The 16,119-nt window shown below is 39.4% G+C and overlaps 1 protein-coding gene across 1 annotated transcript in view; it reads left to right on the top strand.

Annotated features, from left to right (window-relative positions):
• The window catches only part of mettl15 (methyltransferase 15, mitochondrial 12S rRNA N4-cytidine), a 44,954-nt gene extending 32,526 nt beyond the window's left edge, over positions 1-12,428 (top strand). Inside the window, exons 4-6 of the mRNA XM_068730885.1 lie at positions 4,036-4,227; positions 5,602-5,780; positions 11,555-12,428. Coding sequence (XP_068586986.1) covers positions 4,036-4,227; positions 5,602-5,780; positions 11,555-11,985 — 802 coding nt within the window. The 3' untranslated portion in view covers positions 11,986-12,428. The remainder of the gene's footprint in view (positions 1-4,035; positions 4,228-5,601; positions 5,781-11,554) is intronic.
• Positions 12,429-16,119: the final 3,691 nt, after the last annotated feature.

Here is a 16,119-nt window from a genome sequence, read left to right as displayed (position 1 = left end):
GTGTGTGTGTGTGTGTGTGTGTATGTTTGCTCAGCCTAGGGGTTATGTCCTGCCGAGTAGAGAGAGGAGAGTCATCTTCAGTGTTTGACAAATATTAGCAAAAATAATTGATGACAAAGCACAATCAAAATTGCATTGATTGCACAGACAGGGGACATCCTCCCTAAATGGACTTCAGAGAACACCAGTAGAGCAACTTAAGTGTGCGTTTTCAAGAAATAGTTGGAGTCACACTAACAAAGGCTAACGGCTATGAAGTCGCTCTATCTTAGAGCCACTGTTACCCTGACAAGGGGAAACTTCTCATGTTATTTTGAGCATAAGAGAACCTCTCAAATTGATCTTGGGGAAGTGCTGCACACAAGGGCTGAACGATTAATCAATCACGATTTCATAGAATGTCATTTTTAAATGGCAAAAGATGCAATGAAAGGATCAATTTCCACCATCTAACCAACCAGGGGGTGAAAACACTTTTGCCCCCTGGGCTTCACTTGCACAGACGCTGCCCTACGCTCCATGTGACATATGAGAGTAGGAGTAGATGATTAAAAAAAACCTTTAAAAATGCCTCGCCACGCAAAGCTTTGAAGCTCGCAGAACTACCGTGTGATTACTGTTACAAATTTGTCATTATGAATAGCTAGACATGGGGAAAAGGCTTATTTAATAAACTTAATTGCATGCCATTAAATGAGTGAATGAATGACACGGGACACCAATAGCAGCGGTAGTATTTTCAAAGATGTGGAGAGATCTTCACAGCTAGAGCTGAAATTCCCTGCAGGTTTAGGTCCCATAATTGAGGTCTTAAACATATTACATTAGCCTTTAAAGCCGATTTATGTTAACCCCACACTGATTTCACATTGTACTAGAGCAGCGGTTCCCAACTTTTTAGGCCACGCACCCCCTTCTACATCCCGACCGAGTTCACGCACCCCCAATCCCCCACACCTTAAAAAAAAAAGCAACAGAGCCTATTTATAGCCGCATAAAAATCGGACCAATGAGAGAACAGTTTGCTCACGCGTGGCGTTTGTTTACAAGATTTAGTCCGCTGTTAAATGTTGCAGTGTGAACACAAACCGAACAAAGGGGCAACTGCAACATTGTATCATACTAATCCCTGAATCGGAACAAAGCAAACAAACTACAGGTGTGAAAACGCCCTGAAACACTGCAACAAAGTTTCAATACATTTCAGTTACACAAGGCATCACTTTTAAAGAGCAATAAGGATGGCGAGGACACACACACAGGCTCGGAGGCAGATTGCATCACATTTAATTTACAATTAACCATACATAGCGGATACATTAAATCTTCCTGCACCGTGCCTTCGAAAAGGTAACGGACGTACACCAGAAGATTGGCCACATCTGTAGACTCGTCTACTTTCAGAGAGTAAAACTCACTCTTCTTCACACGACCGACTAATGTAGCCAGGACGTCTTCGGACAAAGCATCGATGCGGCGCGGCACGGTGTTGTTGGACACCGGGATCATGTCCAACTGTTTTGCTTCTCTCTCTCCAATCATACATTCCACCATCTCTTTGGCAGCTGGCAAGCACACGTCTTCGTCGATTGTGTGAGGTAGCCCCTTTCTTGCTATTCTGTAACTGACCAGTTATGAAGCCCGTAGTGCCTTTTTTGTAGACCCAACACACGAATGAGACTGCAGTTGTTTTGGGCTGTTTTGTAACTCCTCCAATTTCAATATAAAAAATGTAAGGGGGCTTTTGACTTGCACTGGCATGCTTGGTGTTCAGGTGGCGACGTAAATAAGAGGGCTTCAGACAGCTGTTAGCCAGAACCTCACTGCACACCACGCACTGTGGCTTTGGGCAATTTGCATTGCCCATCCAAGTGAAGCCCAGACCCAGATTATTTTCATCATATTTCCTCTTTTTTTTCACAATCAAAATTGCATTGATTGCACAGACAGGGCACATCCTCCCTAAATGGACTTCAGAGAACACCAGTAGAGCAACTTAAGTGTGCGTTTTCAAGAAATAGTTGGAGTCACACTAACAAAGGCTAACGGCTATGAAGTCGCTCTATCTTAGAGCCACTGTTACCCTGACAAGGGGAAACTTCTCATGTTATTTTGAGCATAAGAGAACCTCTCAAATTGATCTTGGGGAAGTGCTGCACACAAGGGCTGAACGATTAATCAATCACGATTTCATAGAATGTCATTTTTAAATGGCAAAAGATGCAATGAAAGGATCAATTTCCACCATCTAACCAACCAGGGGGTGAAAACACTTTTGCCCCCTGGGCTTCACTTGCACAGACGCTGCCCTACGCTCCATGTGACATATGAGAGTAGGAGTAGATGATTAAAAAAAACCTTTAAAAATGCCTCGCCACGCAAAGCTTTGAAGCTCGCAGAACTACCGTGTGAAAATGGTCAAGGCCAAGGGCGGATTTAAGTGCAACCCACATGTTTACATATTACACTGTTGTAAGAGTAGCATAGCAAAGTGTCCCCTCTGCTTCTCGACCACAGTTCACAGATGCAAGAATGATTAACAACAAGGCTTTGAGTTATCTAAATATGTTAATTACAGTGGTAGAGCCATAGTCAATGTGCACTTTAGTTTGTGTGATCTGTTACAATACTGATAAGACCAGTGTGGTTCATATTCAGTTTTATAAATTTATGTTCACACCAGGCCTATTGTTCTTCAATGCTTTGCTGTTTTTTATTTGAATTAATAGTCATGATAATTGTAATACATGTTTACAAGGCTTGAAGTTAAAAGTTATTATATTCTACTCTGATTGATGGTTCCGACAACCCTTTTTTGACAGTTCAATATTTAAATAAAGATTTAATTTCCTCATAACACTTATAGGCCTGACCTACATGAAGGAGCAGTTTATATGTCGACAATATCCAATGTTGTGTTGGTCATACTGTAGAGTCATTTGTTGCTTGTGTAGAGTGAATAATGCAGAAGGTAAGGAACTTTCTGAATTGCACTATTTTTATATAAAGAGATGAGAATTAGATTATATTCCTGTATCGTTCAGCTCTACTCACTGCAAATTGAGAGCATATTATCCAACGATTTTCATTCACTTTGCTAACGTATTACTTTAGCCCTTATAGCCGATTCATGTTAACCTCACAATGATTTTACATTGTACTGAGTGCTAGTTAAGGAGACTTTAGTCAACTTGAGCTGCTTAGCTTTTGCTGTTGACTCTGTGATGTACAAAACGAGATGTTTGTCATTTGGAAATGACAATCAGATATTTTTGGTCACTTTTACTTCAAGAGTAATAACTTCACTAAAATCAGCGGGTGGAGAAGGTTGAAGAAAACCCTTTGCTCCTAATGTATAGATGATGGCTCCTGTTGCTCTCCTCCGCCATTATCTTTGTTCACACAATGTTAAAAGGTCATATGAAAAATGCATGAATGTGGCTGGAGGATCTCACCACTCGTGCATGCGGAAGTGATTGTGTACACAGTGTCTTGCTCTGTCAGTGACAAGGAAGGATCTGAATAGGCTAGCAAAGTCTGTTAGTGGGCTTCCAAGGAAACACCTGATTCAGTTTTAAAAGGTTGACTGGAAAGTTACTCAAGCTATTTTGGGTTTTCATTGAATCAAATGAACACGTCTGCTTAAAATGCTTAATATTACCTTGACTTGATGGATGTTGAATGTTGGTGTTTTTTCTCTGCTGTGTGTTTATGAAGCACCAGTTCATTGTATTAAAATGTCTATTATCCAACTGAAACTGATTACCTAAAAACATCAACAGAAAGGCAATCATCTTTCACTCACACATGCAATAATATAATGTATTTTTCTCTTATTGTCTTTTTATTACTAGTTTCGTACCTTGCCTTTCACCTTGCCAATGAGCTGAAGAACAATGAAATATTACACTCCTTTTGAAAACACTGGATGTCACTGAAATAAATTAGCATTTCTTTTTTGCTAATCCATTTATCCATATGCATTGATATACAAATGTCTAATAACTCTATTACGTTCCCTAATCCTTTCTCCAGCGGTCGTGTGAAACCATTGCTTGGCCGATTCAGCGAGCTTGAAGCCCTGCTGTCCAACATGAACATTAAGCCAGGCAGCGTTGATGCTGTCCTGTTGGATGCTGGCTGCTCCTCCATGCAGATGGATCAGGCGCAGAGAGGCTTCTCCCTCAGTAAGGACGGGCCCTTGGACATGAGAATGGATGGAGAGAGGTAAGAGATTTGCAACATACAGTAGGTGTGTCTGGCTGATGGATCTAAATTTGATTAACACTGCTGCATTAACAAAACTGTATATAAAAACAAAACACTTGACTTAGTATTCCTAATAAATAGTGCTGGGAGGTGCTGGATAATTACAGTTATTGGTGCTTTGAAATTGCTTCAGTGCTCATTGGAGCAGTAATGTTGAAGTGCAGCTAATAAAAAAGGCCAAGCAAAAATGGGCTACCAGTAACACCTTTTTTAAAAATGATCTTTTCTCTTTTTTGAAAAAGCAAAAAGTGAAAAATATTTTCTGAGGTCAATAACAAGTGAATTATATTGTTAATAAACAATCATTATTTGTAAATGATTGAAACAACCTATGTTTTGCTGACAAGCAACCTCTTGTGTGTGTGAATACAGCTGTCCTATTTTAGTAGCAAAGGCAGAATTTGTTTTTTGTTAATTTTAAGCATGATTGTGTCATAGTGTGTGAACATTAAATGTTAAATAAACTTAAAAGTAGAGACAGACCAATATAAGCATGTTCCACATATTTCCTGTTCATTATATTTTCTCACAAGTAACAATAAATGCTGAAGATATATACATTTAGAACAGTATCATCATTTCACAAATCATGTTCAGTACATATTTCATGGATCCTCATCAAAAATTGTTGTTCTAGTTAAGATTGTATGCTGATATATCATACATTTTAAATCCATTATCAGTCGAGCTTTCCTTTGAAGTTACAATATTGGCAATAAGTCAAAAAAAATGAAAAAGTGCTTTCACAAGTGAATTTGAACAATACAATTTTTTTTCCAACCATGAAAAGAAAACAAAATGATTTGACTTATGGCAGCATTGTAATTCAATATTATTAAAGGCTGATGTGTAACACTATGAAAGTGTGACAGTGTGTAATCTAAAACCTTGTTGGAGACATGCATGTCTTTCTAATTGTGTGTGTGTGTGTGTGTGTGTGTGTGTGTGTGTGTGTGTGTGTGTGTGTGTGTGTGTGTGTGTGTGTGTGTGTGTGTGTGTGTGTGTGTGTGAAAATAGATAGTTTGATTGACAGATAAATACATGATGAATATATATGTATGTATAGATGTATATGTATTGCAATTCAAAGCTTCTTGAATGTTTTCATATATATGAATCACTTCACAAGGGCAACATAATGTACAAAGCTACCAGATAACCCATTATAAGCTATTGCACAAGCTGCATTTCTCTTTTCATTCCCTCACAATCATTCTATTCATAACTGTCAGCCATAAAGGTTTTCAGCTATATCTCGAAGTTGTCACAATTCACCACTGTCAGCAAGGACGTGACGTCAAGCAGCTTAATTGGGCTTCTCTTTGTGCGTAGGTACCCCGACATGCCCTGTGCTGCTGACGTTGTGAATACCTTAGATCAACAGGCTCTTGCATCCATCCTCACTGCATATGGGGAAGAAAGACACGCCAGGAAAATAGCTTCAGCCATTGTGGAGGCACGCCGTGTCAACCCCATCACCCAGACACAGCAGCTGGCCAGCGTGGTGGCAGGTAGCTAGACACTATCCTGATTAATTCCCCGCTGCATTCTGGAGGCTACGAGGGAAAATAAAACACGAGTGGCGTTATTAAGGCTGTCTCCCTGTGGGACGCATTTGTCTCAGAAAATTACGTGGACTGTGACCTTAGTCAGTATCCTCTCTCCTGCCTCCGTTTTGGGCGCCTTTCTTCCACATCTTCCTTTGAGGGAGCTGAGACAAAGACAGAGCTGGAGGTGGCTGCAACAGAATGCGGCTAATGCCTTGAAAGCAAACAGTATCTCAAACACATCTCTCTCTCTCTCTCTCTCTCTCTCTCTCTCTCTCTCTCTCTCTCTCTCTCTCTCTCTCTCTCTCTCTCTCTCTCTCTCTCGCTCTCTCGCTCTCCTTCCACATTGCTTTTTATGTAATGTTATTTTTCCTCTTTTTTCCCTGTTTCTCTGCTCACAAATGTGCACACACACCTGACACAAATGCAAGCACCCACGTATGTTCACACCCATGACACAATCATGCATAAAGCCGGGATTACATTGTTTGTCTTCACTGATGACACTGTGTGTCTCTAGATTTGAGCGGCTGAACGAGTGAGATGTCTTTTCAGTAGTTATTGCACAGAGCAGTATGTGCGTCAGTGTCACCCTGGGAGAACAGGTGTGAGTAAGAGCAGCTGTTTGATCTTTCTTGAAGAGCAAAGCGAGTCACCACCAATGTTTATTTGAAACAATCCAAGAGGTTTTGATTTAAGAGTTCCAGGGGGGCTCTGTGAACAATTGTGACATTGATGCCGACAGGAAAAATTTTAAGTCACAGGAGAAATGAGGAGGGTAGGAGGATCTGGTGACTTTTTTTTTTTGTTGCACTTTAGCTTATCTTACACATTCCACAGCAGTTAACATTAAAATGCTGAATTTTCTAGATGAAAATAACAGTGCAACAAAGAATGTGTGGCATTTTTGTGTTAATATGTTTGCATCAGCATTGACTGGGTTACCTTGTCATACAGCATTTTGTCGTTTACGGAAGCATGGCTGTGTAAATGAGTTGTATGCATACCTGGGGCCAAATCGTTTGAGTTATTTTTTTCAGGAAAGTTATTCTCCACTTAATGAAAAATCCTTCAAAACATAATTTTTGCGAGAGTGTAAGAAAATGTGGGCTAAAATGTTGCCTTCCCAAGAACAGCTGACAAGTCATATCTGACCCGTTTCAAATTATTTCTCTCCACAAAAATGATCTCTAAATTAGGTATCCCGAATAATCCGCTACCAGCTTTTGACCACGAAAGTCATGTGTGACTTAACATTTTTGCATAAAAATCCATCAACATGGCACAGGCAGCCATGGAGACACAACCATGTCATACAGCTTTGAAGGTAGCAGAAAAATCCCTCAGCCATTAACTGTTGTTGGGGTTGTGAAAGTGCCTAAAGAGCCTGAAATGAAAAGCAGAGCAGCTTTGCTGAATTCTACCCAACATGTAACTGAATGCTGACGCAGGAGTCAAGTGAGCTACCTTTAGCTACGTTACAGCACTAGATGCATTCAGCACAACGCCCCAATAAATGGCATAATCACCCTGTATTTAAGTGTGTGTGTGTGTGTGTGTGTGTGTGTAGCCAGTGGGTCGGACAAGGATGCATTGATTTAGAGATGCCAACAAGCTGTGTAACCTTAATTTCGACCCAGAGCAACAACATTAAATCGGGTGTGGTGATCTACTTGAATTAATTCAACATTAGCACATCAGCTTTCACTGCCAATTTAAAATGCATTTAGAAAAACACAACCTGTTGCAGAGTTCCGCAAGATGGCAACAAAAGCATCCTTTTTCTATTGAAACATTTCAGATCCATCCATCCATCCTTCCATTCTCTTCGGCTTATCCAGGACCAGGTCTTGGTGGCAGCAGGCTTAGCAGGGTATTCCAGACGTCCCTCTCCCCAGCAACGTTTTGCAGCTGTTCCTGCCACCAAAATGTTCAAAGGCCAGACAAGATATATAGTCTCTCCAATGTGTTCTGGGTCTACCCCGGGGTGTTTTACCAGTTGGACATGCCCGGAGAACCTCTAAAGGGATGCCCGATAGGGTGATGGGCTCATTAGCATGCCTCCTGGACGCCTTCCTTTCGGGCCCAAGATTCCAGTCTTAAATGTTTGATGAATGTTGTCACATGGACTAAGTTGCACAATATACCAATATATCTTCAATAAATGAAGGTATCGGCTCCAAGCTGATTTGTAGTTTTGGACATTTTTCTTGTCATCTTAGTTTTTTTTTAAACGTTCGTAAATAGAGGCATGTTTTGCAGTCAGTCATGAGGCAAGAGTCAATGGTACAAATACTTCTTTTGAATAAAGCATTACATTATCGCATGATTAACAACCAAGCTACTTCCTTGTGGGCTAGTAGTGGCTGGCTAGTGCCAGCACATTCCCAGTTAGATGGCACGTTACCAGTTTGCTCACCAGCTACAGCTGCAGCATTTTGAGCTAGCAATGCAAGTGGTCATAACATCACCAAGTTTTCAGCACCACCCACTTCGTGATGACATGTAAATTAATTAGACTGTGTGACTTTCAGCACTTAGATTTGATGCATTTCAGATTTTTGCCGATGCCACTTCATTTTAATCAAGCGATGTTTGGCTCAAATTAAAACATTTCAACTTGAGCACATCATCTAACCGGTTGTGTCACCTCAGACAAAGTGGTTTCAGCATTCTTCTGTTGTGAAAAAACTGCTTTTTGTTTGGCCTGTGACACCAAAGCATCAAACACTGTTGTCCAAATATCTTATTGTAGAATGTAGTTTTGCTCTTGCCTTTGTTGGTGCGCACTACAAATATCAAATATATCAGTTTAAGATGAGACATAACTCAAAGGTAGAGTGCTGAATTCTGTATGTTGTCTGATGTAATGATGTACAGTCACAGTGCGTAACTATGATTCCCTCTTTATGTCCACATCTTAATCTCTTCTTTTCTCCATGGATCTGTCTGTAGGACCTTTGAAAGATGAATTAGAGAGAGAGAGAGAGAGAGAGAGAGAGAGAGAGAGAGCGAGCACATGGCTTGGTGAGGCCAGACCAGGGCTGGTCCTTGTATTGATTGCAGTGTGAGTCACACCTTGGGTTGTTTAGTGCAGGAGGAGAGAAATGCCACATCACTCACTTCTCTATTTATTACAGTTTCTCTTCAGGTCTATCTAAGTGTCTAATTGTTCATTTGTCTTCTGCGTGGGGGTTATGAGTTGGTCAAGGTGGAATCAACTTGTCGGATGTATTGACGTAAACCTAATGTTTTCCCAACTTTAATGTGCAGCAAATTATTAAAACATTTTCAGTTAGAGTTATGGCCTTAACTTTTAAATGACCTGAGTTTAACATTCTGAACATTAGCAGCAAACTATTTGCTATGTAAAGACACGGTGGAGTAATGTCTGTCTGAGCAGGGAATGAACTCGTTCTCCCTTTGTGTGTGTGTTGTTATCCGAGCTTCTCCTTGCTTTGTTGATATCGTATAGCTGATAACGCCGTCCCAACCAACAGCGGTGTCGCGAAAGCATAGGACCCACCCTCCTTGGTTTGCACTATAAGCGCTAATAGCAATGTTAACAATGAGCCGCCGGCTCGTTTTCACCATGTTGAGAGCCATTGAGAGGCAATCGAAATGCTCCCAATCTCACATTACTGTCCACATTTATTGACCTTTTTGTGCCTAAATCCTCATGCATTCTGCAACCTGTATGTTATTCATCAAACAGGTGCACAAGTCTTTAAGTGCAGTTTTCCTCTCTGCATGTCTGCAGTTAGTAATGCCTTTCTCTTAATTGCACTTGCATTTTGAGGATCACTCAAATAACTGGAGTATGGAAAGATTCCCTGCCTCTAAAAGGCAGGTGCAAATTGTTCAGTAGTAGAGAGAGGTTTTGATGAGGGAGAGAAACATAAATCACTTTTTATTTTACCGAAAGCAAGATGGAGTACACCAGTCAGACAGCAATAACTACAGAAAACACAATATTATGGTATTTTAAAACAGAAATCATGACATTGTCATCTAATGTCTTATGCTCAGTAAGAATTAACTTGAACTTTAGAGATCATGAGAGGCTTTCGGCTGCATTTACCTCGGTACTGAAGGGACACATTCGCCATATCAACACCACCTCCACCCTCCATCTGCTCCGCATTGAGCCTCTGATGGACCTGCCGCTCAGACAGTCTCTCTTTCCACTGCTTACATTGGCTTGTATGTATTTTTCAAAAAGCTATGTTTTGTACTAGATCCTGCTATGTCAATTAATCTCTTTTTGCGTTTTATTTTCTTGATTTAATGACTCCTCGGCTACGTATGTCTGATGATTATCAGTCAAAGTAACTAGTAGCAAGACAGTTGTATGTTTTCATAATCAAGAGCGTCTTTTAATCTGCTGACTGGTGGAGAGATCTCGAGTATCTGTACCTCTTTTGTGTTATTCACACACTGATAACACCTGTTGGATGCTAGGGTCATATGTTAGATCACATGAGTCAGAGTCACAAGAGTGGAGGTATGGACTGGTGATGCGGTAGCTGATAAGTGGTGTGGCAGTCCCCCGCTGTGTTCCTGAATGGCTGTTTAAGTTTGACACATAAGGCCTCCTTCACCTCTCCTTCAGATGATCTCTCTTGTCCGTCCAAAACTTATATATTGCTGAACTCACAGTAGCGTGTCTTGTTTTGTAGATGGATGTAAACTTTGTAGTCTTGACCTTCAGAGTTGAACCTCTTGAGCCTTTTCAGTGTTTTCTTTTTGTCCCTGTGCATTCTTTATTGCATTCGGATTACGTATTGTATGACATTGTCCTTCTGATGTTATAGAAAACTGTCAACTGTGCGTGGTAAAGGTTAGGGAAAGACCAAGGTTATGGGCAGAGTTATGAAAAGCATTGCACATGACCATGATACCAAAAAACCACAAACATTAATTGATAGTCTGAAACTGGTTATGAACGTGAAAGTCACAAACGCTAACAACCCATCCACATGTGCTGTCATTCTAATGTGAATGTAGTTCCAAGGGACACTGGGGTGAAGGTGGATGGTTTTTATGGTGGATGAATTTTCAGGGTGTAGTCAGACTGGAGATCACTTAGCGGAATATAAACCCATTGTAGGGCCGTCCTCAACCAAAGAACTTCTTGGTCAATTGATTACTTGATTTAATTGATAGACGTGTAAAACTGAGATACTAATAAAGAATCACACAAAAAGCATCACTTTGAAGCTATATGTTACCAGAGATGTAATACCTTTCTTGGAAATATGTCATTCAGCATGAAAAAGCATGAAGAAATTATTAAATTGACTAAAGTACTCTTTGTCACATACACATTTTTCAAATTTTTTATTGTTTCCATGCTGGTGACAGCTGTTTCGAAAGCCATCGCGTTTTCTCGTTGTCCGTATGTCTGGTTCATTCTCATATATGCGGTATCTCAGGATTCACGCCTTGAGTGAATGTTTTCAAATTTGTCACAAAAGTCCACTTGCATTCAAGGTTGAACTGATTAGAATTTAGTGGTCAAAGGTCACAAAACATATTTTTGCCCATAACATAAGATTTCATATGCTGATTCTGACAATTGTACACAAATGTCTAATAGGATACAATTATGAAGTGATTACATTTTGGACAGACATGAATGTAAACTGCCACATGACTGGCTGGTATTGTAGTTCTGTTTAGGTTGAGTGTCCTGTGATCACAAGACCCACTCACTCCGCCCATCTCTTTGTCTCTAGGATCATTTCCTGCAGCTGTTCTTTATGCACGTAAAGACAGACTCCAAAGACCTGCACACGTGGCCACTAAGACTTTCCAAGCTCTGCGTATCTTTGTGAATGATGAGCTGAACGAACTACATGCAGGGCTGCGTGCTGCCCGGTCGGTACTGGCGCCTGGGGGACGTCTCTGCGTGGTCACCTTTCATTCGCTAGAAGACAGACTGGTAAAACGTTTCCTCCAGGGAGATGACTTGTCTAATCTAGATCAGTATCACTTCAGCCCGAGGAAGCAAGGCGCTGGGAAGGGAAAACTGGTGGATGAAAAAAGAGATGGTGGAAGTGTTGATTGGCTTCCTCTGCGAAGAAAAGTGATCACCCCAGAAAAGGACGATGTAAAAGAGAATCCTCGAGGACGCTCCGCTAAACTGAGGGCAGCACTCAGACGTTAATTATGTGACGACAATTATGAGAGAACAGAAATTTTCTCTTTTTTAATCAAATCTTTTGAGCTTTTTTACATCTAGAGTAACTTTTTAAAATTGATACTTAAAGCAAGTTAAGTGAAGCAGTTACACATTAACTCTCCACTTCATGATTTTTTTTTTTTCCAAACAAACACAATTGGACTGGTGGGAAGCCAGTGAGGGTTGACATCCTTGACACTGCATCAGTGGTTGGTTAGGGCACTGCATGGGGATTTTTTGGAAATCATTCCTGCAGCAGACTAAAAGCTGCTATATGTATGTGTGTATATGTGTGCCATATATGGCACCAGTCTGTCTTTCTCTCTTTTTGCCTTACCAAAAAATCTAATAAGAGCCTGTGTGAGAGCTGGTTAAAGTTTGAAGTTTAAAAAAACCTTTTATACCCAAATAAAAATATGTGAACTTTGTGTTGTTGGCCTGTTCTGTATAGTTTCACAATTTAATTACTTTTCTTTTTTTTACACCAATTTTACAATACAAACACCTCAGGTTTGGTACAGCACTGTAATGACACTGCATTTGAGTGATTAATTAAGACTTTAATTTGTGTGCTATTTTAATAAATAAGATTTCATTGCATTGCCAATAATTGACAGCATATAAGGTGGTTATTGCAGCTAAATATTACAATAAAACAAAAGAAACACCTTTTCTCATTGACGTCTGTATTTCCCCTGAACCTCCCTTGATGAGTCGCTCAAGTGAAACCTCTACTGTACCATATGAATCAGTAATGCCACTAAATACTGAATGACGCATGAAGTGTCAGAAGTGGTGCTGAATGAGCTGGGTGGTTGTTCTTGAGCATTCTCTCACCTTCAACTGTAAGCAGCTGAGGTGTTTTGATCTTTACTATTGGACTTTGACTAACTGTAATTGCTCCATCAAGATTATTAACACCTTTTTTCTTCTGTCTCAGTTTAGTGCACTCTAAATATACCCTTCTCGTTACCTTGGAAACTAAATGGCGCAAGTAACATTTAACTGTGTCTAAAATTATGTTCTGTTTTAATCTGATGATGATGCCATATTGTGAGTTTGAATGTCCCTCCCTTTTGACATCAGTGGATGTGGACTACGTCAAGATATTTCATCTTTTGGATACTTTGCTTCTTTAATTTCACTAAAATCTTTACTGGATCACACTGTTTACCATTTATGGTAAGAAAAGTATACTACGCCTTCATTTCACATTGATGTGTAAAGTGTCCATATAAGAACAAAACAACAAAGAAACAAGGGAGAAATTACCACTTTTTTTAAGTTCTGAAAGGTTTATCCTCTATTTTTACGTGGTCTTTTGTACTGCCACGATTTTACTCGCAATGCAGGACGTAATGCTGTCACGAGTGTGTGTTGGTACGTGTTATACAATCCTCTGAACACTAATTCAACATCTACAAACTCACCACACATACAATACCTACAGCAAGGATGTTTGCATTTCAGATCTCATTGAAATATTTCAGAATTCATGTGTTAAGTTGTTGCCTCATAACAGTAAAATCTTAAATATATTGTTGATTTTAAACGAGTCGGTGTCAGTTTGAGACTGAAGAATCTGAGGATGTGGTTAAAAAGAAGTGAGACCTCTGTGGCCTGCTCCTCACCTCTGCTTGAGTCTAGTGGTTTGAGGCTACATTAGCCGCTACTAGCACAAACTAATGCAGCTAAAGACGATTAAAAAAAAGATATCTCTGGTTCTGCTGCATTGATTTTTATCCTTTTTTGTAAATTACATCAAGAATAATGAAATGCTAAATCGGTGGAGTTGAAAATGTAAAGGTGCTAAACTTGATATTTTGAACATTATTATAGCGGTAAACAACTATTTGCTATTTAAAGATGTAGGGGAGTAATGTTTTCCTGAGCAGAGGCTACACTAACTAGCTCATAGCCACCACTTGTCACGGAAGCTTAGCAGCCACATTCCGGTTCACTCTCAGGCTAACACTGTTAGCTTTGTCAGCACTTTTGTCATTGTTTGCACTGTTAGCGCTGCTAGCATTGTTAGATGCAAGCTGCCTTTGCGATGTGAGGCAATCAAAATGCTCCCAATTTTTCAATCTCCAAACTTTTATCTTTAAGGTACTTGTACTTTATTTGAATATTTTCATTTTCTGCAACTTTATACTTCTACTTCACTACATTTCAGATATTCAGTGTTTTCTTGTAAGATATTGTCTCAGGAATAAGTGTACAATAAGGGATCATATCTTCATATCTGTTAAAGCTCCGATTTTTCTGATGCACTGTTTAGGTATGTTTTATGTAATGGTTCATTTGAGGCAAGAGAAAGACTCAGTTGTATATCCGGTGTAACCAGTGTCAGGGTGGACGGTGACATATAAACGTACTAAAATGCACTCTATACATTTTTTTTAATCTTATTTGTCTAAAATTCAAAAAACAGCTGATGTTTGTTTCTCAATGCAGGGGCAGATGATAAGACAGTAAAGTCAGTGATTATAAATTATTGTTATCTACGACTGCGAATTCTCAATCGCCATGGAAACAGTAACCTCGGTTAACAGTAAATATACTGTAAGACATTGCTATTATTGTAGACTTGATCAATCCAGAAATAGACTATCAGGTAGCTATTAGCTACTGTTTTTGAATCACGTCTCTGAAGTCTGCAGTCAGACACAGTGAGCATCATCAAAACTGCTGCAAACAGACAGGATGAATGTCTTCACTTTAAACAGAAACCAAAAACAATCTTGTGAAAAGAATATGCAACAATTGTGCCTTAGAAAACCTTTTTTATTTTAGAGATTTGCACTGGACATGAGGCTTTAGGAGCACAGAGGTACAATGAATGAATCCATCTTGCTAGTTTGTGCCCAGGACATCAGCGCAGGGTGTTTGATTCAAGACGCAATCATTCACAGACTCAATAATTGCCTCTAAAGACATTAAACAATTATGAATGAAAAATCCAAGAGTGTCCAACCTCCAATCTTTTTGCCGTTTTTATTTAATTTATTTTGTATCACTTTTTCATTTGCATCATATATGCTAATCATCGTCTTAACATACCATCCAATCTCTAAGGTAGGAGGCACAGGAACAGATAGATATGTTATATTGTAAACACGGTTTGTCACTTTCATAACTGGAAATGTATTGTGGTGGAATGTAACTAAGCATATTCAGTCAAGTACTGTAATTATGTACAAATCTGAGCTACATGTACTTCACTTGAGGTCATTACATTACCGTCATTTAGCAAACGCTTTTATCCAAAGCGACTTACAATTCAGAAATCACACCGTAGGCACAGCTACGGGAGCAATTTTGGGGTTAAGTGTCTTGCGAACTGCCGATCCTCTGATTGACGAACGGCCCTGCTCTCCACTTAGCCACAGTTGCCCCACTATTTCTATTTCATGCAGCTTTATACTTTTACTTTACTACATCCCAGAGGGAAATATTGCACTTTTTACTCCACCACAATTGACGGCTTAAGTCATTAGTTTTAAAATTTTACATACAAAACATGTAATTGGCTTAAACTGTACTAATGTAGATTCAACTACCCAACAACATATTAAGCAGTTAACATGAGCTTCACCTTAACAACAGTAAAATGCTACTTACACATCTATTAATATTTATTGACAATTTCAAAAGACCTTCAACTGTCATGACACACGTTTGAATACAGTGTATTGGACATTAATAATACAGTAGAAATACATTTGTTTTTTAATCTTGTAAAATGTTGGTGTTTGAGCATTGAATTGGATTAATATTGTGAATCTTTTTTTCTCCTCACTCTGAACATGTGAAATCCAAGCATTTACTCACTCATGTGAAGAGTTATGGGCAGCAGAAGTGTCGCCAAAACAGGAATCCAAGCCAGGTTTGAAAAGGACTGTTGAAAACAAGAAATGCCACTGAGACCCACTGAGTCAAAAGTTGTTAAATACAAGGTAAGAAAAAATACCAATGACAATAAGGTGTCGACATTGAATCTCACTGGAATATTGTGTTTTGTGTCTGTGCTTTATTCAACTTTTTGTTTATTCTGTGCCTGACATTCCAACTTCTCAACTGTGAAAATTAGTTTAGTTTTTCCTTGTCGTATAATAG

Source organism: Cebidichthys violaceus, unplaced genomic scaffold (assembly GCF_023349555.1).
Source record: "Cebidichthys violaceus isolate CVI_PGR_0920_01 unplaced genomic scaffold, fCebVio1.0.p SCAF_5, whole genome shotgun sequence".
NCBI lineage: Eukaryota > Metazoa > Chordata > Actinopteri > Perciformes > Stichaeidae > Cebidichthys > Cebidichthys violaceus.
This window is presented reverse-complemented; position numbering and strand designations above follow the sequence as displayed.